The following is a 21,694-nucleotide window of genomic DNA, read 5'->3' as shown; positions in this document are numbered from 1 at the left end:
CTGTGATTCTAAGAAGAAACCTTCATGTGTTCAACTTAATAAACAGTGCCTTAAAGACAACACTGCTGCTAAGCCATGCTCTCTGTGTATCATAGACTCATAGAACAGTTTTGGTTGGAAGGGACCTTAAAATTCATCCAGTCCCAGCCCCCTGCCATGGGCAGGGACACCTTCCAGTAGAGCAGGTTGCTCCAAGCCCCTGTATCCAACCTGGCCTTGAATATTGCCAGGGATGGGGCAGCCACAGCTTCTCTGGGCACCCTGTTCCAGCGCCTCAGCACCCTCATAAGAAAGAACTTCTTTCCAATATCTAATGTAAATCTCCTCCCTGTCAGTTTAAAGCCATTCCACCTTGTCCAAGCTTTACAGCTACAGCTGTGTCGTTACTACCAGGTAAAAGGAAGTTGATTTGCGTTAGTAGGAAGGCATAGATTGCTGTGGGTTTGTATTGGTGCACAGTTAAGTTGGGAGAAATGAGGAATCTTGGAAAAATAGTTCCTGTAAAGGTTAACATGTTGTCTTTATCATTTATTCAAAAGATGGTTAGATAGTCCCTCTGTAATCCCTCCAACCCTAACTATTCTATGTTTCTAATGAATAGGAGAGATAAGTTCTTCCAAGCAGAACGCATAAGGCAGAACTGATACTTATATGCTGAAGCTTCTTTTCTTGAGAATTGTCTGCATCTGATTGATAAAGAACCTGTCAGGGGTACTCTGAGCAGTGATTAGATTTGAAATAACTGATCTTTAAACATTTTAATACCCAGGCCAAAACACTACGAAAATTAATCCAACAAACGTTTCGACAGTTTGCCAACCTCAACAGAGAAGAAAGTATTCTGAAGTTCTTTGAGATCCTCTCTCCAGTGTACCGATTTGACAAGGAATGCTTCAAGTGTGCTCTTGGTGTAAGTAAGCAGTGGGCCAGTCACCGAAATACATTATGACTAATAGGTTTGCTTAGTCCTGCAGCTCGTTGCTTGCTTAGTTCCTGGTTTGATGATGAGACAGTTGGATTTCATTAACAACAAAGTGTATTTCATGATTTTACTTAAAACTTTCTCAATTGACTGTTACAAACCCACCATTCGTTAGTAGGGTGAGAATTGGATGTTATTAAATACTATTATTGGTGCTTCGGGTGTGAAAGTCAAGCAGATTTGAAACTGGGTTTTTGAGGAAATGAGACCTCTCAGCTGCTGCTGCTTGTCATTTTTCCCCTAATGCCTTTTAATCTCTACCAATTTCATACCAATTTTAAGAAACAGCCTTAATTCTGCAAGCTTTGTGAAAATAGATCCTCAAGCAGAAATTAGAACAGGAACATCAATGTCCATGAGAAGAGGAAATACAGGAAATGCATAGTGCTCATGTAGACCTAAGATAAAGCACATGGAAACGCACTTTGAGTAGCAGTGATCCCCAGGAAGTGAGTCAGGAGGAGTTTTGCCACTTGTAAACCTACTTGATTTTAATACATCTTAAATCATTTGAAGAGTTTAAAAGCTTCTAGAGATGATTTACTAAAAGGTGCCATTCTGAAACTGGCGGATAGCTCCATAGCAGGGTCTTGTCTTACTATTGAAATTCTGCCCTGTCTTTCTCCTTTGATTCTCAAGTCAAGCTGGATTATTTCAGTGGAACTGGCAATCGGTCCGGAAGAAGGAATCAGTTACCTTACAGACAAGGGGGCAAATGTAAGTCTGCTTCTGGTTTCTTTTCTCAGTTACTCTCTTAACAACCATGACTGTTGTAAACTGAACTTAAAGAGGGAAATGGCATGTCTTATCTCTATAGAGTTAAACACGGAAGAGCATCTACAGTTGTTACCCAGATACTAACTCATGATTTGGGATCAGAGAAAACGCAGTTGGGTTAAGTAGACAAACTGTGTCAGTGTTAGCACTGAATTTGGTGGCTGTTGTACCCAGTGAAGTGCTCACTTGCAGAATGTAAAGCATTAGTAGTGACTTTCTATTAATAAAACATTCAGCTTATTCTAAATTATTCTTTTTCTGAGGAATGTGTACATAAGAGCTTGTTGAATCAGTGTCTGGCATTTGTGCAGTCATTGCTGGCTCATTTCCTTTACGTTTTACCCCTAATAGCCTTTTCATTACCTGATCTTGACTGTATTACAGTGTTTCTTGTACCCCTCCATGGTGCAAGGAAGTTATGTTCAAACAGATTCTTCTAGCAAAACATTTGGGACCATTACAGTCATGATTAAGTTGAGCACATGTTCAATTTCCATTGTAATTAAGGTAGTGAAAAGGTTTGGAGATCAGGAATCTGTGCCTAGCCAAGAATGTAGCTTGCAGCACTATGGAGAGGTACGTTAGGTATGCAGTGAGCACAGGTTCCATGTGGGTAACCTGTTGAGATTCTAGTCTTGACCTCCAAGAGGTTGTTCCTACTGAGTACTTCATGTACTTCAGCATGTGGCTGGAGTTACCTAACAGTGACCTCTGTAGGCAAGCTTGGTGCTTGGTTTCATTCTGCAGTACTCTTGCGTATTTATGTATGTTGTTGGTCAGAGCCTAATGAAACTGGAAAGAAACCGAGGAACAGATTTCTACAGGTGTCATTTGGAGGTCAAAGTCTACCTGTGCCTTTGCAGCATCAGGAGTAGAGGCAAAGTATTTTGCTGTAGTTTTGCCATTTTCCTCACTTTCTTCATTGCCTTTCTGCAGCCAACACATCTAGCAGACTTCAATCAAGTGCAGACTATTCAGTATTCAAACAGTGAAGACAAGGACAGAAAAGGGATGTTGCAACTCAAGATAGCAGGTGCCCCTGAGGTATGATAGTGCCACTTGTGATAAACTTCCTAGTTTTGGTTTGCTTGGGAAGGGGTGAAGATGAGTATATTCTTAATGAAGATATTCTGTATATTGTACTTTTGTTCTGGTCCATAACTTTATATTGTCAGCATAATGATGGTTTACTAAATGTCCACTTTCGCATGTGCAGGTTTAAGCTGGGGACTGCCCCCATCTATCTGTGTTTGTGTTCAGAGGCTTCAGTTGTTGTTGAACTGCTCCTCCTGCAGTTACAGGCACTGCTTTAGGTTTTAACATTTTGCATTCTGACCGTTCTGTGGTTGTTTAGTTTTTCATGTTCTTAAAGGGGAAAGGGAAGTTGAGTGTGAGCATTTGTTATTATTCTAGTCAGATATTTTTGGTGTTAAAATAGAGCTCATTGCATGCTTTAGGTTCTGCATGTGTGGCTTGTAGACTTTGGTATGTGTAAAAGAAGCCTAATGTAAAAATACTAACTCTTAAATCCAACTTAATAGTAACCCGCTTATGTGTATGATGCTACTTCCTAAAGAGGAAGCTGAGCAATTTCACTTTTGTGAAAAGGGGAAGTATGAAGCAGGGAAAATTTGTTCCCTTGTGTTACATGAAGGCAGAGCTAGAAGTGAAATCAAATCCGTTCCTTGGTCCAGCGCACTGGAAAACAGTCACTGTGGTAGGGAAGGATTGAGGGCAAGTGGGCGAATCTGTGCGGAGGATGATGGATGATGGTATTAGAATCAATAGCATGTCTCCATGTCTCTCATCTCTTTTTCCACTGTGTTTTTCATGTATTTTTGCAATTGGGAAGGTTATTTTTTAGGGCAAAGAATAATCTGCTGCTAAAGGCTGGAAAAAAGATAGCACCTGTAAGAGCTTTAAGGAATAAGCATCTTCAGAGCTATCATAATTCTAGCCGTAAAGCCACAGCAGATGTGGTGAATGAACAGTGCTTGACTGGAAATTTAGCTAGTAAGGCACTTAATAAGCCCAGATTAGTATTGCATTTGAGTTTAGGGCTTTATTGGTTGTGCTTTCTGAACCTTGTGTTTTACATTTGCTGCATAAAAGGTAAAACCAGAATCTGGTGGTTCTTTACACACACTTGCAAACTGTAAACAGCAAAATGTTGGTGAGCGGAGTTCTGATGCAATGACACAGCTGTTCCACTCAGTGTTTGCAACTACAATAATACCTCTTTGTTGGTGCCTTGTTTTTTTTCCTTCTTCAGCCTCTGACAGTGACAGCACCATCCTTAACCATTGCAGAGAATATGGCGGACTTGATAGACGGATATTGCCGGCTGGTGAATGGAGCTACGCAATCTTTTATCATCAGGCCACAGAAAGGTAAGGAGGTGTTTCGTTCTGGTAGTTGCTATAGTTGTATCTACTAAGAGATTACTTTGCACTTGAATGGAAGACGCAAGGTAGCAGCAAAACCCTCACTTGGAGGCTCTTTCGGAGAGAGGAACCGTGAGGTACTTTTGTTATGAGAAACATTGATAATGTCGCTCCATCCAGAATGACTTAATTTAGACTGGTTTTCAGTAATCACTGCTTTACACTAAACTGAACTAGCAGAAGTGAATTATAATTAAAGGCACTCCTAACAAGTATGTGTTACCTTGAAGCATGATTTCCTAATACACAAGTGGAAATTCGGAGGTTGGTTAGAATCTGGGTATGGTTTTGACTCATTTGACTAGTCATGAGAAGTGTCATGAGGTTTTCTTATAAAATAGAACTAAAGTAGAGATGCTTTTTGTACTATCAATCGTTTTTGTAGCAACCCACAAGCTGGAAGCAGCGAAAAAGGAGTCTCACAAGGTGCTGGTACATTTAGCTTGAAAGAGAGAATGTGAATTAAATTTCATTAGAATTAGTGAGAAACATCCAAGCAAAGCTGCTTAAGACAGAAATTCCTGTCCTCCTGTGCTGATCTTTACTTGTGGAAACTCGTACAACTTCTTTGGTTTCTGAAACAGTGAATGAAGTTCCTCTTCCCTATGTATAACACAAGAACTGTCCCAGCAGGTCTTCTAGTCTGGAATTAGATGATATTAGGTCCTTTCCAGCCCAAACCATTCTGTGATTCTGTGACATCATTAAGACAAACTGGGGTTGTTCAACCTGGAGAAGCCACTAGGGAGACCTTAGAGTAGCATCCAGTGCCTAAAGGGGTGACAAGAAAGCTGGAGAGGGGCTTTGGACAAGGGCCCGTAGGGACAGGAAAAGGGGAATGGCTTTAACCTGCCAGAGGGGTGCGATTTAGATTAGATATTAGGAAGAAGTTCTTCTCTGTGAGGGTGCTGAGGCGCTGGCACAGGGTGCCCAGAGAAACTGCGGCTGCCCCATCCCTGGCAGCGTTCAAGGCCAGCTTGAACACGGGCTTGGAGCAACCTGCTCCAGTGGAAGGTGTCCCTGTCCTCTGTTGTTCTTGCCCACTGTAAGAGCACCTCCCTGGCAAAATCTATACAGGATTTACTGTGTCCCTCCTGTTCAATACTTTTCATGATGCTTACAAGCAGCTGCCGTCTAAGGTTAGCAGGGCTGCGTGGGTCCTCACTGCTGCCGTAGGTGACAGAAAATGGACCCACTCTGTTTGTACTTTTTCTTTCCAGTTCTTGTCCTTCTCTGACGTGACTTACCGTTTTGCTGTTATATCATCAGATGTAACAGATGATTTTGCTGTTACATCATCTACACCCACTAAACCCTGTGAAGAGCAAGATCTCTGATTTTATTTTGTTGCACAGCTATGCCTTGCACTGTGGTTTGTGATAGGCATGAATGCAAAATACATCAATGCATTTAATGGAGTGTGTTTATTTGTGTGACACTCTCGTTGGTGCACTTTAACATCGCGCGAAAGAGCAGTGATTGAGTTCAAGGAACATTATATAGCACTTTGGGAGCCCTACTCTTTATGCAAACATGAAGAGACTCCCTCCAGTTAAAACCAATCACGGGGCTCTTTTGTCTGAGGTTCCTTTTTGTGAAGTCTCATAGCAATACTCAACTTGTTAATTAAACATCTCATAGGAGAGCTGTCCCCACCATGAGCTGCATTCCCAGATCCCTCCCGCAGGGAGCTTTGATTGTATAAAGCACATCAGAAACAGATCATGTAGCAACGCTTCATCCGAGAGATGCGTTTTCTTCTCTCTTTGAGCTTTCCCATCCACTCTTTGTTGTAAGTGTACATATTTATTGCAAGTCTCCTCATAAATTATCCCTCTTGATTGCTAAAAGAACCTTTGGTTTTTGGTATTATCTGTCTTGTTATCCATTAGTAATCCAGTTTCTCTTATTTTGGTGAGAGCCCTTGGTAATGTTTAAGACATGGGCTGTATTTGGCATATGTCCAGTCAGTTTGTTGTATTTTCCATAAATGTTTTGGTATACAGGTCTGCTTAAACCAACATGGACACTTTAAACTTAATGCCTGTGTCCGTGGTCACACTTAAACCTTTACAGGCAAAGAGCACAACTGAAGCAATGGATTAAAGTTGAAACTGATATTAAATGGCTCTTTACTGGCGGAGCTGTGCACTCAGCAGCTTTGCTGTGGTCTTAATTCTAGTGGCTGAATTTTGTATCCATTAATCACCTGAAACAAGTTTCACAGGCAACGCAAAGTTGTCAAAATGCTTATAAAAGGCTGAAAAAACTGGGGAAAACAAACACCTGAGCAACTGAGATAGTTGTCTGATTGTAATTTCTTTATGGAGAACTCACCTTTACACTGAAACATTCCCTTTCGAATCTGGGATCTGGAGCTGGGATTATAGGAGTGGTGGGAGGTACTGGATGTCTGTGCCAAGGCTTTGGTAGCTGCAAGGTTGGCTGCTGTGGGAACAGAGATGGGGCTGCCCTGTGCCTGTCACAGCTGCCTCTACACCATTCCACCCTTGCCTCTGAGACACACACATTTGATAACTGTCATTAAAACACACATTCATCGTGCATTTCTTATGGCTTCCACTTACATCAACAAAAATTCCCAACGTCAGAATCTATAAAGTAACATCATAGAATCATTTGGGCTGGAAAAGACCCTTAAGATCATTGAGTCCAGCCGTTAACCAAACACTGCCCAGTCCACCACTAAACCATGTCCTGAAGTGCCACATCTACACCTCTTTCAAATGCCTCCAGGGATGGTGACTCCACCGCTTCTCTGGGCAGCCTGTTCCAGTGCTTGACAGCCGTATCATCATCACAAAACCCTAAAGAGAAAAAGGGACAGTATATACACAGTAAAACTCTCCTTGTCCCATCATCACTTAGAACAGCGCATTCCCAACACCAGCATCCAAGTTCCCCACATCACTGCACTCCTGATACTCTCGTCAGCCTTTTTGGCCAATACCTCTTTTTGTTGCTGCCTTGAACTCCTGAGCTCCACGTTGGGCAGTAGAATGGTGGATTAGGGCCAGCAACAACCTCAGCCACTTCTTATGCCCCTCCTCAGCAGGGCAGGGGGAGAAAACAGGGTGAGAAACTTCATGGGTTGAAATAAAGGCAGAGAGATCATTTGCCAGTTACTGTCAGGGGCAAAACAGGCTTGGCTGGAGATAAATGACTTTGTTAGCAATTGAAATAGATTTGGGTTGTGAGAAGCAAAGTTTGAGCAGCATCTTCCCCTACTGCTCTCCCCTCCCATCCCCACCTTCACCGCTCCGGTCCCGACCCCTCTCCCCGAGGTGCAGAGGTGGGGATGGGGTCGCGCTCAGCCCAGCACAGCCCCTCTCGGCTGCTGCTCCCTCCTCACCCATCCCCCTGCTCCTGCTCCCTCCGGGGCTCTGCATGGCCTAAATCCCCTCTGCTCCCGAGGGGTCTCTGCAGGGCTGCAGGGATCCCTGCTCCGGGCCTGCAGCGCCTCCGCCCTCCTCCTCCTCCGCCCTCCCTCAGGGTCCCGCTGCTGCTGCTCCCTCCTTGGCTTCCTCCTCCTCTGCCTGCGCCGCCTTTGACCCTGCCTGGAACCTGTTTTCTCCCCGTGCCCCCTGCTTGGCTGAGGGGCTCAGGTGGGTCCTGCGCTGGGGCTGCCCTGCAGCCCCACAGCCAGCATTTGGGCACAGACATCCCAGCACCATCAGGCATATCCCATGTTTTTAACTGAAAATAGAATTGGGCAAAATGTTGTGGGTTTCAACCTGTGAAAAACAGCATATGCCTTTATTCTGATGCTGTTAGTAACAAATTTTGACTTCAGACCTACAAGGGTACTAATAAATGTCTCATAGTCTGTTTGGGATATAAGCTGTAAACTTATATCCCAAATAGATACAAGATGAGCATCAACTTAGAAACACTGTCCAAAGTGAGCAGTTTGTACCCAGAAACCATGTAGGCTTCTGTAAGACCGGCTTTGATCTGCCATTTCAGCAGCATTTCCATGAGGACGGATTTAGAAGCATAGAATCACAGAATGGTTTGGATTGGAAAGGACCTTAAGATCATCCAGTTCCACCCCCCCTGCCATGGGCAGGGACGCCTCACACTAAACCATGGCACCCAAGGCTCTGTCCAACCTGGCCTTGAACACTGCCAGGGATGGAGCATTCACAGCTTCCCTGGGCAGCCCATTGCAGTGCCTCAGCACCTTCACAGCAGAGAACTTCTTCCTTCTATCCAATCTAAACTTCCCCTGTTTAAGTTTGAACCTGTTACCCGTTGTCCTGTCACTCCATTCCCTGATGAAGAGTCCTTCCCCAGCATCCCTATAGCCCCCCTTCAGATACTGGAAGCTGCTACGAGGTCTCCATACAGCTTCTCTTCTCCAGGCTGAACAGCCCCAACTTCCTCAGCCTGTCTTCATATTTCTCTTTCTCTTGAATTCTCTCCAGTGAAAGGGAAGGTGTCTCTAATACTGCTTAATAGTGGATTTATTTCTGGCTGCCCCTTTTGGGTTCTTTAACATATGCTTTCTTTTCCAGTTCCCCCTGTCCATTATCTGCCCTCCATGTGATGCATGTCTCCAGCAGCCAAAAGGGGATGCTGTCCGTGTAGCCAGTCGTTGCATACATCAGATTATGGGTTACAACCAGTGCCATGTGCTTAGGGATGAGATGTTGTTCTCTGGTCACTTTGCTGAGGTGTTCTAGGTCATCTTCCAAGTAACAGCTGCTTGTTCCTCTTCTTTTCTGCATCTTCCTTTTCAACACCCCCTATCAGGCAGATCAAAACAGACCTAGGTCTGTTTTGGTGCACCTCTCCTACCCCCATCAACCCAGGGAAGGGCCCAGTTCTGTTCAGTGCATGACAGTGTGTTGCTCTGATACTAGTAAGAACAGAATGATCATCATTGTTACAGAATGGCCTGGGTTGGAAGGGACCTCAAAGCTCATCCAGTTCCAACCCTCTGCCACGGAAAAACCGGCTGAATGCATGGGTCCACCCTAACTAAACCCCCATTATATACGATCCATCTTCCTTTTCACTGTCCTTTGCCAAATTCCATGAGGAATGATTGATTAGAGATTAGGAGAAGCTCTTCCTGTGAGGGTGCTGAGGCGCTGGCACAGGGTGCCCAGAGAAGCCGTGGCTGCCCCATCCCTGGCAGTGTTCAACTCCAGGTTGGACACAGGGGCTTGGAGCAACCTGCTCTAGTGGAAGGTGTTGCTGCCCGTGGCAGGGGTTGGAGCTGGATGAGCTTTAAGATCCCTTCCAGTCCAAACCAGTCTGGGATTCTTTAACAGGTGGAATTTAAGGCTCATTTGATTGTTGTTTACAGCCCTAGGGAGGCCTGCATAGCACCAGGCAGGACTCTCCTCGTTTGCCCAGTTCCTTGCAGTGTGAATCTGTAGTGTCTGTTACAGTCTCTTTTCTGCATACCTACCCCCTCAGTCTTGTATTGCTAAACTGTCACTTTCATGCGTTTAATCTCATCCTTGTCACTCGACGCTGCTTGTAAGGATCTTTGTCTTTCACTTGCTACCCCAAAAAATATCTTTTACCCTAACATGCAACACTACCTGCATCTTCTACCTCTTGCTTCTTGTATAACCTTGCCGTCCTTCCTCTGCCCTCCAGTGTCAGGTGCTTTCTCTGGTCACTTTGCTGAGGTGTTCTAGGTCATCTTCCAAGTAACAGCTGCTTGTTCCTCTTCTTTTCTGCATCTTCCTTTTCAACACCCCCTATCAGGCAGATCAAAACAGACCTAGGCTGAAGAGCCAAACAATGTTGCTCTACCTTTGGACAGCAAAGGAATTGTGGCGTAACACTGTAGCTTGCCATGTTGAGCATGTCTTCTTCATGCATTTCTCTACTCAGTCCCATAATACACAAAGGCAAGACTGTAGTTTACTTCTGTAATGTCTGAAAAATTCAGAAATTTTAACATAAGATAAAAATAAACTAGAATTTATGTAATTTTTGTACAGAGCCTACATCACCATTTCCTTAAAGTGTTCTTTTTCATGTTCTCTCAGGTCACTTTTTCAGTGCTACGTGATTTAGAGGGTGAAACCCATTTTAATTGTCTGTCTCCTCTTATTTCCTGCATACTTGCATCTACTCTCAGTCACTGGTGTTTTACTGAAGGATTAATAACTTCTCCATCATGCTACCCCACATGGATAACAAGTGTCTCCTGAAATCCAGTAGGGAAAAAAACCTTGAATATGTACATCCAAGCTTTTATAGAATTGTAGAATCACAGAATGGTTTGGGTTGGAAAGGACCTCAAGATCATCCAGTTCCAACCCCCCTGCCATGGACAGGGACACCTCTCACTAAACCATCCCACACAAGGCTTCATCCAACCTGGCCTTGAACACCGCCAGGGATGGAGCACTCACAACCTCCCTGGGCAACCCATTCCAGTGCCTCACCACCCTAACAGGAAAGAATTTCCTCCTTATATCCTATCTAAAATTCCCCTGTTTCAGTTTTAACCTGTTACCCCTTGTCCTGTCACTACAGTCCCTGACGAAGAGTCCCTCCCCAGCATCCCTATAGGCCCCCTTCAGGTACTGGAAGCTGCTCTGAGATCTCCACGCAGCCTTCTCTTCTCCAGGCTGAACAGCCCCAACTTCCTCAGCCTGTCTTCATACGGGAGGTGCTCCAGTCCCCTGATCATCCTCGTGGCCTCCTCTGGACTTGTTCCAGCAGTTTCATGTCCTTTTTATGTTGAGGACACCAGAACTGCACACAATGCTCCAGGTGAGGTCTCACAAGAGCAGAGTAGAGGGGCAGGATCACCTCCTTCGCCCTGCTGGTCACGCTTCTTTTGATGCAGCCCAGGATACGTTTGGCTTTCTGGGCTGTGAGTGCACACTGGAGCCGGCTCATGCTCAGTTTCTCATCAACCAACACCCCCAAATGCTTCTCCACAGGGCTGCTCTGAATCTCTTCTCTGCCCAACCTGTAGCAGTACCATTATAATAGAAAGCCTGGCAAAGATTTGAAAATAGATTACAAACAGCTAACTTAATCTGTGGCTACTCAGCATTACTATCATCTAATCTCAAACCATACGATAAGTTATGTGTTGTAATGATTTATTTCAGTTGTCTTCCTTGGAAGTTTTATTGTTTTATTTATATGCTATGACTTAGCACACCTTGGAGATAGAAGCATTTCCAGAGATGAGATACTGTCGTACCTTCTGCAGGTGATTTATTGGAGTTATTTGTTTAGAATGAGTAAGAGCTTACATATTCTAGTTTGTTCTCTCAGATAAGAGTTTGCCAAAAGGTCTGTATCACTGCTCAGGAGTTGTGTTGAGGCACTGCTTTTAATATATGTATAGAGCAGTCTTTTCAATCGACAGAGGTTGCTCTGAAAGATGGTTGTTTCAGGAATGTGTATGTTACATTGCACATCGAGAGAGCTTATTTGGAAACCTGAAAAAGTCTTAATTTTGTTTTCTTCTCGTTTACACAGAAGGTGAAAGAGCTTTACCATCAATACCAAAGTAAGTGTTCTGCTTTCTTTTCTTATATATTTAATAACAAAACATTTTTTAAGCATAGTTTCGCTTAAATGGCGCTTTAGGACTTTTTTATACGTGCTTCATTTTTATTGTTGCTTTGGGGTTCTAGGATAAATAGCAGGTGGTGATTTGGGACCATGGGGGCATAAATGACTGACAGCAGTATTCAGCTTTTAAAGATATCAGAAATGAAATCTGGGGAGAGAAGTGCATAATGCATCCATCATGTTTGACAGTAACCAAAGAAGGAAGCTGAAAACACTTGACTGGGATTCAGGCGATTTAGTTTGTGTCCATGGGTAAATTTAATTATAGGGGTGATGCTGGACAGCTTTGAATTGCTCAGTGAGTCCATGCTCTTGTTTTTCCTATTTGTCCCCTTTTCTTCTTATGTGAAACACAAAGTATTTTTCTTTCTTATCATGATTCTGCCATGTCACCTTTTGTTAATAAAGCTTCCATGCTGGGGCCAGTTGAAGTCTGGATCTCAGGGTTCAGTGTAAGAAAGAATAACGATTCACACAGCAAACACTAGTTAACCTATTGTTTTAAATATAGTAATGTGGAACATTCTTCTCCAATAGTAATTGTGGATTTGTAGAAAATGCTGATCTTGCATTTTTTCCTCTGGCTAGTTTTGTGGTGTTATTATACCCAAGGTATGCTGGAGATGCTGTCTGCATCTAATAATTCTTATTATTAGATCTATATATTAGATGTATATATAGTATGCTAAGATGCTTCTGTATTCTTCTCCTTACCAGGCTTTAAGGTGAATAAGGAAAGATTTCTAATTTAAGATCTGTTTGAACTAAGAATACTTCTTATGTAGTTGGAGTTGGTAGTCAATAATGCAGTGGTACACAAGCCCATTAATTCCTCCTGATTCTTCACACTCCTGGTGCCAGTGGATAGGTTTCCATCCTATCTAGTAAGTTGGGATGGGTGTCTCCCCTTTCCATGGGCAGTTCCTTATTGTGGCTTCCTAAACTTCAGTCCTTTAACCAAGCCACTTGGGTTTTTTCTGCTTGTTTTTAATCTGGCTGCTTTCTCAATAGCCATGCTCAGACCTGGTTTAAAGTCACCTATCATCAGATCGTCTCCTTGACCCTTAGCAGGCAGCATCACCAGGATCCAGCAGTAGGAGATAACTGCTAAAAGACCAAATGAAATTTAGCAGTTTATAGTGTCTTCTCTCTTCTTTTTGGGACACATGGACTGTGCCTACTTTGCCCCAGCCACCTCATTCTGTTTCTTCCTTGATTCCTGGAAGGAGTCCAGCATTCTTATTTTACCATTTGGATGGAATATGGGACGCAATTTGTTCCTGAATCTGCAAGAAACCAGCCACTTCAAATACCAATGCTTGTTCTTCCTGTACAGGTCCTGCTGCAGTCCTTTGCTAGGCAGGTGGCTTTCTCACAGTGCAGAGAGAGAGGGATGAAAATGAAGGCAGGAAGAGGAAATAAAGTTGAGGCTGGAAGCAGTAAAATTGATAAACTTAGTGTGCACTCAAATGGAAGAGAAAAAATGCAACTGAAGGAACACAATAACTCACTAACTACATAAAGTTTATCCTTTTTATTTATAGGGCTTTCTGGGATAAAATAGGATTAAAAGAAAAGCTTCTTCCTGTTTTGGGGCAGTTTATCAAAACCGAATTTGTGTGCTTGTTTAAACAAGGGCACTGCCTATGCTCTTCATCTGGCAGCAGAGGAATGGGCTCTTTTCAGATACATAAAGCTGGTAGCCAGCAGCATCTTGCATCTGGAAAGATGTGCCTTTGCCAGCTGAGATTCCAGATTTCTGAAAGCATGAAGTGCAGTGCTCTCATACAGTTAAAATTGTCTTTCTGTGGAAAAGGAATAGAAGAATTCATTGGAATTTCTTGTGCTAATGAACAGTTATCCCTAATTACATTTAAATGTTGCTGGAATCATTTACTTGACATCTAAATTGATTTTAAATTGTGCAGGATAAGTCATCTTGGGGACAAAAACTGTTCGTACTCTACTTCCGACAGATGATACAGAAAGTAGAAGCACCATCAGATTACACACGTTGACCATGTTCAGAAGTGCACAGCTTAATCTTGAAAGCTTGTTAAACCTGGGTTTTGGTTTCACCTTTCTATTTGCCCTGTCCCTGTGCATTGATGTGCTGATGGAAACGGGAACGCATTGCCTCTGCTCTCCCTCCCCCAGATGGGTTTGAAATGGTAGATTCCTTTCTGACTTTTCTCCCCCTCCAAAGCTGTCACTGTGTGGAATGGATTGGCCCTGCTAATTACAGTAGGTCCCCTGTTAGGAGGAATTCCCAGTGTATGGGACCGGGAAGAATGTACAGCATTCAGCGCTTCCAACCTCTCTTTTACAGGCTGGCCAACAACGAGAAGCAAGGAGTAAGGTCACACACAGTCTCTGTGTCAGGTAAGGCTCGTAAAATCAGATGCAAGTTTATTTATAAAGCTAGCAGGCGTTTAGGCAGCCTTGTCACTGATTTGTTTCACTTCTTCCTATGTGGTGGTTGACTCTGCCAGGACTCGTAGCTCTGCTGCCTTTGTAGTGTAGTTTCTAAAGAGAAACTTATTTGAGCTCTCCTATGTAGTATCACTTGTGAAAACAGTCATTTCCGTGTGGGAACACAGGGCCAGGATGCTTCAAAGCAAAGCTGCATGTCAGTGTTTTCACTGCGCTTTGTGATGAAGTAGAATATTGTGGGTTAGAACTTAAATTACCTGAGTGTGTGTTAATTACGAAGCTTTGAAAAGTGAAAATAGGCAATTAAATATTAATGGTTGCTTTGGGGAAAGAAGAAACTTAATAGCGAGTATTTCTTTGTTACTGCTGTTTAGATCAAAGCGCTTACTTTTTGCTGTTGAAAATCCCGAGTTAATTGAAGGATGAGCATGGGAGGTGATCCAGGTTGTTCCTATAGCTCAGAGACTGCTAAAATTTCTCTTAGTTACTGTGGGTTTTTTAAGTCTTTATACTTGAGAGAGGACATTTTCTTTTACAGAATTTTAAATACTTTTGAGGGGTTTATTCTGTGCTGTAGCAGAAAATACGTTTTGAAATCCTTATGCATAATATTAAAGAGATATTCAGTGCAAACCTGTATTAATATTATGTTTTCCTATAGATTTCTAGTATTTGTCTGTGAACCTCAGGAGCCAGCACTGCGACTCGGTCCAGTGTCCACCCTTGACTTACAGGGAGGCTACAGCCCCACTTTAACAGTAATGTGAGCACTTTGTGGCATATATTCAAAGCACCAACATATTCCATACAAGAAGGGGGAAAGATCTGTAGGTGTTTACTCAGTTTCCTACTTTTCAGATTCCTTTCCCCACCCTTAACCTCTTTTTAAAGACATTTGAGGTTCAACCCTCGGCATAGGAAGCCCGAGTAAACAGACCTTTGTGCAAGAAAATATGTGGCAGGCTCTGGGATTAGAACGTGTATCAAGTTGCAGAGGTGTGATAGAGTTTCCTCAGTTACTGTTCCCTCTCCAGTAGCAGCTCTTCTCCCTTCGGTCCCTATCAGGCAAGCATGGTAGATAAGGTAGATGAGCATGAAGCATGGTCAGCATGTTCTCTCTTGATTCATACCTGTGTGGCTCGTTTTGACTGCTAGAAGTTGAAGTTTCTTAAGTGACGAGTGCTGTGCTTGTTCATCACTGATCTTAAACCTCATACTCCTCTGCCACCTCAGGTTTTTCTAATCTTTGGATTTTTCTAGGAATGCTGATACACTTTTACTATTAAAAGCAGAGATAACTGCTTACTTCATGATCCTTTACTGCTGTCACTTTGACTTTGCAAATGTAGGTATCTTTTGCTTAATGTGTTACATCTGAAGTACTCTTGTGTCTCTGAGCACAAACTCACTTCTCTACTCTATAAAGCAGTGATTTGGCATGAACATAGGGAAGTTAGTTGTAATACCACTTAACTCTGGCTTTTAGGGTGTCAAATAAAGGTGAATGATGGGCAAATGAGAGCTTTGCTGTAGCACCACAAAAGTAGCAGTGCTGGAGATGAACTCGTTGCTCATGTGAATGGCAAGGAAGCTTTAAGGCACAAAGCTGGCTCCTAATGCCATAAACAAAGCAAGAAGGTTAAATCAGAAAATGCCCTCTTTCTTTGCAATACCAAAATCAAAACCAGTTTTCTTCTTGTAATAAGGTTATATATCCATCCACAATGAAATCATTGTGCTTGTTTCTTATACCATGTTACAAACCACTGGAAACACTGACAAAATACTGGAATGATTCAAGCCATTGCATCTATTATTCAGTCTTAAGGGTTTGTTCTTCTTTTATTATAATAAGGGTACATAAAACACAGACATACTTGTTTTGTTGTTGAGGGGTTTTGCCCCCAACATGATTTGAAATGCAGCGTGACATGATGTCAGTATATCACATTTAAACCACAGATTGTGGAGATGAAGTTGCGTGATGAGGTTTTTGCCTCATCACAAGAATCTCTTGAGTGTCCCCAAAGGAATCAACTTGCTATAACTGAAGTATTACTTGATGTAGACAGGAAGAAGTGTCACTCCTGTTGTCACATGTAACTGGATCCATCAGTATGGAACAACGGAGGCAACAGATGTACATTATGTTCGCTTAACCCAAGAGCTGCAGGTCAGCAGAGTGACAGCATCCAGTGCAGAGCCAGCTGTGGGTGATGCTATCTTGGTTTGCAGAATAAGAGCTTTTCTCTGGTGACATTTAAGTGACTTAGAGGGAAGGGCTTCAAATAAAATGAGCTTTTATAACTGAATGACAGCTGTAACATCCTTCATGCCTGTGATAGTTGAAATCATGAATTAATTCTGCCTGTAGTTTTGCCTGAGATTGCTTCCCTTTATTTAGACCTCTCCTGATGCTAAAGCTAAAGAGCAAAAGCTGAGACAGGCATTCAGCAGGAAAATTAAGCAGTCAGATGTATTTATAGTACTTACACCCTTAATTGCAAGGGAAGTGAATTCCCCACCAGAAGGTGGGGGAACGACCAGTAGCAAAAACCCAGCGTGGAACATGATTTGGTGGTCTGAAAGTATTTGTCTGAAGTTGTGTAGGGTTGAAAATGATCCTGTTACTGAAAGACTCCTTGTGTGTCTTTTTGAAATGGTTATTAACCTACCTTGAAATATTTCTGCTCTAGTGAAGGGAAAACTTGTTCTTTCCAAGTGTTTCAATATTCCAAACCATACAAAGATGGAAGGGGGTTAATTTTCTTACTTGTTTTTTCCCTCTCAACAAAGGCCTTTTCAAACTTAGTGAATGGTGTGAAGTTGGTTTCAGGAGTCCAGAGCAGCAGATTGCTAGACCTGGGAGCCAGGCTGTGTGTCACTGAACCAGGTTTCACCACATGCCTCTTATTTTACATGCTTTTGTTTCTGTTTCTTCTGATGATACTTCTCTGCATTGCTTCTTCAAATTCCATGTTCCTTGCAGCGGGCATTGTCTTTCACTGTGTGCGAGTAAGGTGCCTACCACATTTTCCTCCTTTTTTAAAGAACAGTGATAATTTTATCCCTCAAAGAGATAGTTCCAACTTTTACCTTCTTCTCCCTCAACTTCTCTCTCTACAGTAAGAAGGAATTCTTTGTTCTTAGCCAAGAGCATACAGTCAGGAAACAGTAAGGCCAAACTATTTGCTCTGTGCAAATAGTACATCAGATGTGTAAGAAGCAGCATGTCAGTTTTAATGTGATTTTATGGAGTAGATTTCCTGCTGTTTTGCTTGAACTCCCCATATTAAAATGCTCTTCTCTAGTCTACAGGAGCTTGTTTTGGCCAGCAGTTTGTTTTGAAAGAGCAAACCTTACCCTAAATTAATAAAGGGATGCATATATTTACTGATAGATGTGCTTCCAAAACTAGTATTTTACCCAGTCAGCTATAGACTGTAAGAAGTTCTTCATGAACTAAAACCAGTAAAGCTGTAGTTTGCTTGCTCCCTTTTAACATAAACTGTGACACGGAGATCTTTGGTTTCTTCTGCCCTATGCTTGCTTATATGAATACAACTAGGAGGAATAAATATGATTTGCCTCCTTTGCACTAGAGAATTCTGTGAAAATGAGTTTCTTTACTCGTAGCTCTATGTTACTTTGCATTCAGTGCTAGAGAATATGACATTTCAGGCCCATTCGTTTCAGCCAGTATTGAACAAGCAGAGGATTGAACAAGTCTTGGCACTGCAGGGTTCTTGGCAGTGTTAGGTTCACGGTTGGACTCAAGGATCTTAATGGCCTTTTCCAACCTAAATGATTCTGTGGTTCTAAGCAGCCACTCGTGGCATTTGGATAGTCAGGTACTGCTCAATAGGATTAGGTGTTTGTGGGGAGGGAGCTGTAACTGGAAAGAATCAATCATAGAATCCCAGTTTGGAAGGGACCTCAAGGATCATCTGGGCCAACCTTTCTAGGCAAAGCATGGCCTAGATTACATGGCCCAATACCCTGTCCAGGTGACTTAAAAGTGTCCAGTGTTGGGGGGTCCACCACTTCCCTGGGGAGATTATTCCAATGGCAATTATTCTCACTGGGAAAAATTTCCCTCTTGTGTCCAGTCGGAATCTCCCCAGGAATAACTTGTGCCCATCACCCCTCGTCTTTTCCATGTGCCTCCTTGTAAAAAGGGAGGCTCAGTCTTCTTCATAGCCACCCTTTGAGTGCTGGAACATGGTGATAAGGTCTTCCCTGAGCCTTCTCTTCTCCAGGCTGAACAAGACCAGCTCTCTCAGCCTTTCCTCACACAGCTTCCCGGTCCTTGGCCCATTTCTGTGGCCCTTTTCTGAACCCTGTCCACATCTTTTTTGTATAGCGGGGAACAAAATTGAACACAGTATTCCACCTGTGGCCTGACAGTGGGAACAAGAGCCAAGTAGAGTGGGCATGACAGTAAGGAGAAGATTAAGCTGTTCTGGTTCAAAGCAGCTTCAGTATGTGCTTGTTTAGTGTAGGAAATAAAAAGGTGATTAAAAAGATAGTCACTGTTTGAGATAAAGCAGACAGTTTAAGTCTTGTAAGTAATAAACCCCGGGACACACACCTTTAATAGCGAAATAGGTCTCTTAAAGAGAAGTTTGTTTGTTCCCTGTTACTAACACAAATATCATTTTGACATCAGGAGGGGTGTAGCTCAAGTGCCTTGTGGTATGACGGCAGACGTTTCTAATAATGCTGGTGCAGTATTAGAATGCATAGTAATGCCATTGCTTCTCTAAAGAGGGAAAAAAAGAATGTGTTTGCTTATAGGGACTCTTAAGATATTATGACTGCATCCCAGGGTTTAGATATATCCAGTAACATGCCCTGTGAAGAAGAAATCAGATCTCTTGGAGAGAGCTTCCTTATAGGAACTGAAGGATTTTAGCATCCTGAAAGAGGGGCTTCTCAGCAAGCTTCCAGGTTCTGCCTCAGAATCATGGATTTACAGAATAATATCATTGCACTTAAATCACATAGAATCATAGAATAGTTAGGGTTGGAAAGGACCTCAAGATCATCCAGTTCCAGCCCCCCTGCCATGGGCAGGGACACCTCACACTAAACCATCCCACCCAAGGCTTCATCCAGCCTGGCCTTGAACACCGCCAGGGATGGAGCACTCACAACCTCCCTCGGCACATCTTGTGGTTAACTCCTGGTCGTGGCAGTGACGCGTCATGAGAGTTCTTCTCTAAGGCGCTGAGCAGATTCTGTTTGAAGTAGTTGCCAATTGAGTTGTACCAAGTAGCTGAAATTTCAATTTGAATGAAAAAAATCCCTCTGTTGAACAAGAGCAGCCTGATTTAAGTGAGATTTTAGCCTGCGGAGGAAAATCCTATGGTTTAGTTCTTCTGTGAGAGAGACTTTCAGCCGGTTACCTAGAACAGACTGAAATGTAGCAGGAGCCAGATGTCAAAATGCAACAAAGAGGAGAGGAGAAGCAGTAAATCTGTTCACCTGATTTCATAGAATCACAGAATGGTTGGGTTGGAAGGGACCTTAAAGCTCATCCAGCTCCAACCCCTGCCATGGGCAGGGACACCTTCCACTAGAGCAGGTTGCTCTGAGCCCCTGTGTCCAACCTGGCCTTGAGCACTGCCAGGGATGGGCCAGCCACAGCTTTTCTGGGCAATCCGTACTAATTTCAGTATTACAACTCTTTAAGACGTTCTTAATGAAGGAGATGTTGGCCTAAGAAAGGACCTGAGTTCATGGGTGAGTGATGTGGGCTAAAAACAAGCAAAGCTGTGAGCAAGGATGGAAAGACAAGTACCATTTTTGTGAACCACTACTCCTTGAAAAGCACAGTGCATGCTCTGTTCCGTGGTTCCTGAGCTCAAAATGAAGGCCTTTCCTGTGCCCAGCTCTGAAAGAGTTCCTTGTGTAGGACTTGTATTTCCTGGTTTCGTTTGAATTAGTTGGTAGGGGAAAAGGTGTTCTTTGCTTGAGGTTGTAAAGCTGGGGTTTTCTTTCATGTTCATTGTATCCAATCACTCCAAAAAGACAATGCTGCAAAGTGTAAGTAAAGTTTTAAGAGAAAGAATTGTACCTCGAGTGCTTATGACTGTGTACTTGAGCTTGGGACTGGGAGATGTTCAAGCCTAAGTTTTACTACAGAGTGGTTGTACAAACCTTGAGGAAGTCATTAGCTTCCAAGTTCACAAAGGGAGTTCCTTGCATCTTAACTCATCCAGCTGTTCCACTGATTAATAAGATCATATAGCTAAAATACCCTTAATGCTAATAAATCACTGTAATTCAGACTCCCTCACAGTTGAATAGTCTGGTGGTGTTATCTTTCTGTATATTAGACTGACTAAAACGCTTCTTGTCAAGCGTAAGACCACCAGAATGAACTGTGGTGACAGTCTAAACACATCTCCTCCATACAGTGCTCAGGAAGTTACTGCTTTGATTTCATCCATCTGTGCTGTTTGTTAAAGAGTTCTGTCCTCCTACACTCCTCCTTTGTGATCCATTCATTTGAGTTGAGCAGACACTTTTGCTCTGCCAGCAATAGCGCTGTGGTATGACTAAAGAAATGTTCCATGCAGTAACAGGTTTGGGGGGTTGTTGGTTTATGTCTAAACATACACCACTTGGTGCTCATTTAATTTCAAAAGCTTGAAAACAAATAGATTCGTTTCATAGAATCATAGAATCACAGAACGGTTTGGATTGGAAAGGACCTTAAGATTATCCAGTTCCAACCCCCCTGCCATGGGCAGGGACACCTCACACTAAACCATGTCACCCAAGGCTCTGTTCAACCTGGCCTTGAACACCACCAGGGATGGAGCATTCACAACTTCCCTGGGCAACCCATTCCAGTGCCTCACCACCCTCACAGTAAAGAACTTCTTCCTTATATCCAATCTAAACTTCCCCTGTTGTACAGATTTTTCCAGGGTTTTCCTAAGAGCAGTTCAGGCGTGTGTGATTAAAGTAGAATGGGACACTGTCAGTCTCAGCCTTTCAGTATTGGTTATCTACTCACGCAATCCCAACTGGGTGCTCCAGTAGGAACTACCCTCTGGCCTGGCCGCTTCCTTTCCTAGACAGTCTGTTGCGTAACAGTGATTTTGCTTTTATTTTCCACAGTGATTGTAGTGAATACTTTGTATTAAGAAGAGGAAATAAATAAATACAGCCCAGCTTTCAGCAGCATTTGTGAGGTTTATGGGCATTTAAGTAGACACCAGTGATATCCTGTCTGGAAGCCAGTGTGCAATGGTGGAAATCCTTTAAGTAGTATTCATTTCAAGCAGGTAGTCTCTGAGCTCCTGGCAAAGTTTTGTAACTTCTTGGGTTTTTTGACTTAAAGTTAGCTCTTCACCTAAATCAATCTTGTGCATCTCTACTGAAAGATTTGGACATTTAAGACAAAGCAGTCTTAGTGTGGCAGAAGAGTTGACCAGACTTTAGCCAATAAATCATAAAGGCA

The 21,694-nt window shown here is 42.9% G+C and overlaps 1 protein-coding gene across 5 annotated transcripts in view; it reads left to right on the top strand.

Moving 5' to 3' along the window:
* PTK2 (protein tyrosine kinase 2) overlaps positions 1-21,694 on the top strand; it is a 202,758-nt gene that overhangs the window by 128,901 nt on the left and 52,163 nt on the right. For all 5 annotated transcript variants that reach the window (XR_010610301.1, XM_065669026.1, XM_065669025.1 and 2 more), the window contains 6 exons: positions 770-910; positions 1,622-1,699; positions 2,696-2,803; positions 4,032-4,149; positions 11,692-11,722; positions 14,117-14,169. Coding sequence is in view for 4 of the 5 variants with exons in the window: in XM_065669026.1 (XP_065525098.1) it covers positions 770-910; positions 1,622-1,699; positions 2,696-2,803; positions 4,032-4,149; positions 11,692-11,722; positions 14,117-14,169 (529 nt within the window). In the remaining variant the exon portion in view is untranslated. The remainder of the gene's footprint in view (positions 1-769; positions 911-1,621; positions 1,700-2,695; positions 2,804-4,031; positions 4,150-11,691; positions 11,723-14,116; positions 14,170-21,694) is intronic.

This window comes from Lathamus discolor, chromosome 2, assembly GCF_037157495.1.
Source record: "Lathamus discolor isolate bLatDis1 chromosome 2, bLatDis1.hap1, whole genome shotgun sequence".
Lineage (NCBI taxonomy): Eukaryota > Metazoa > Chordata > Aves > Psittaciformes > Psittacidae > Lathamus > Lathamus discolor.
This window is presented reverse-complemented; position numbering and strand designations above follow the sequence as displayed.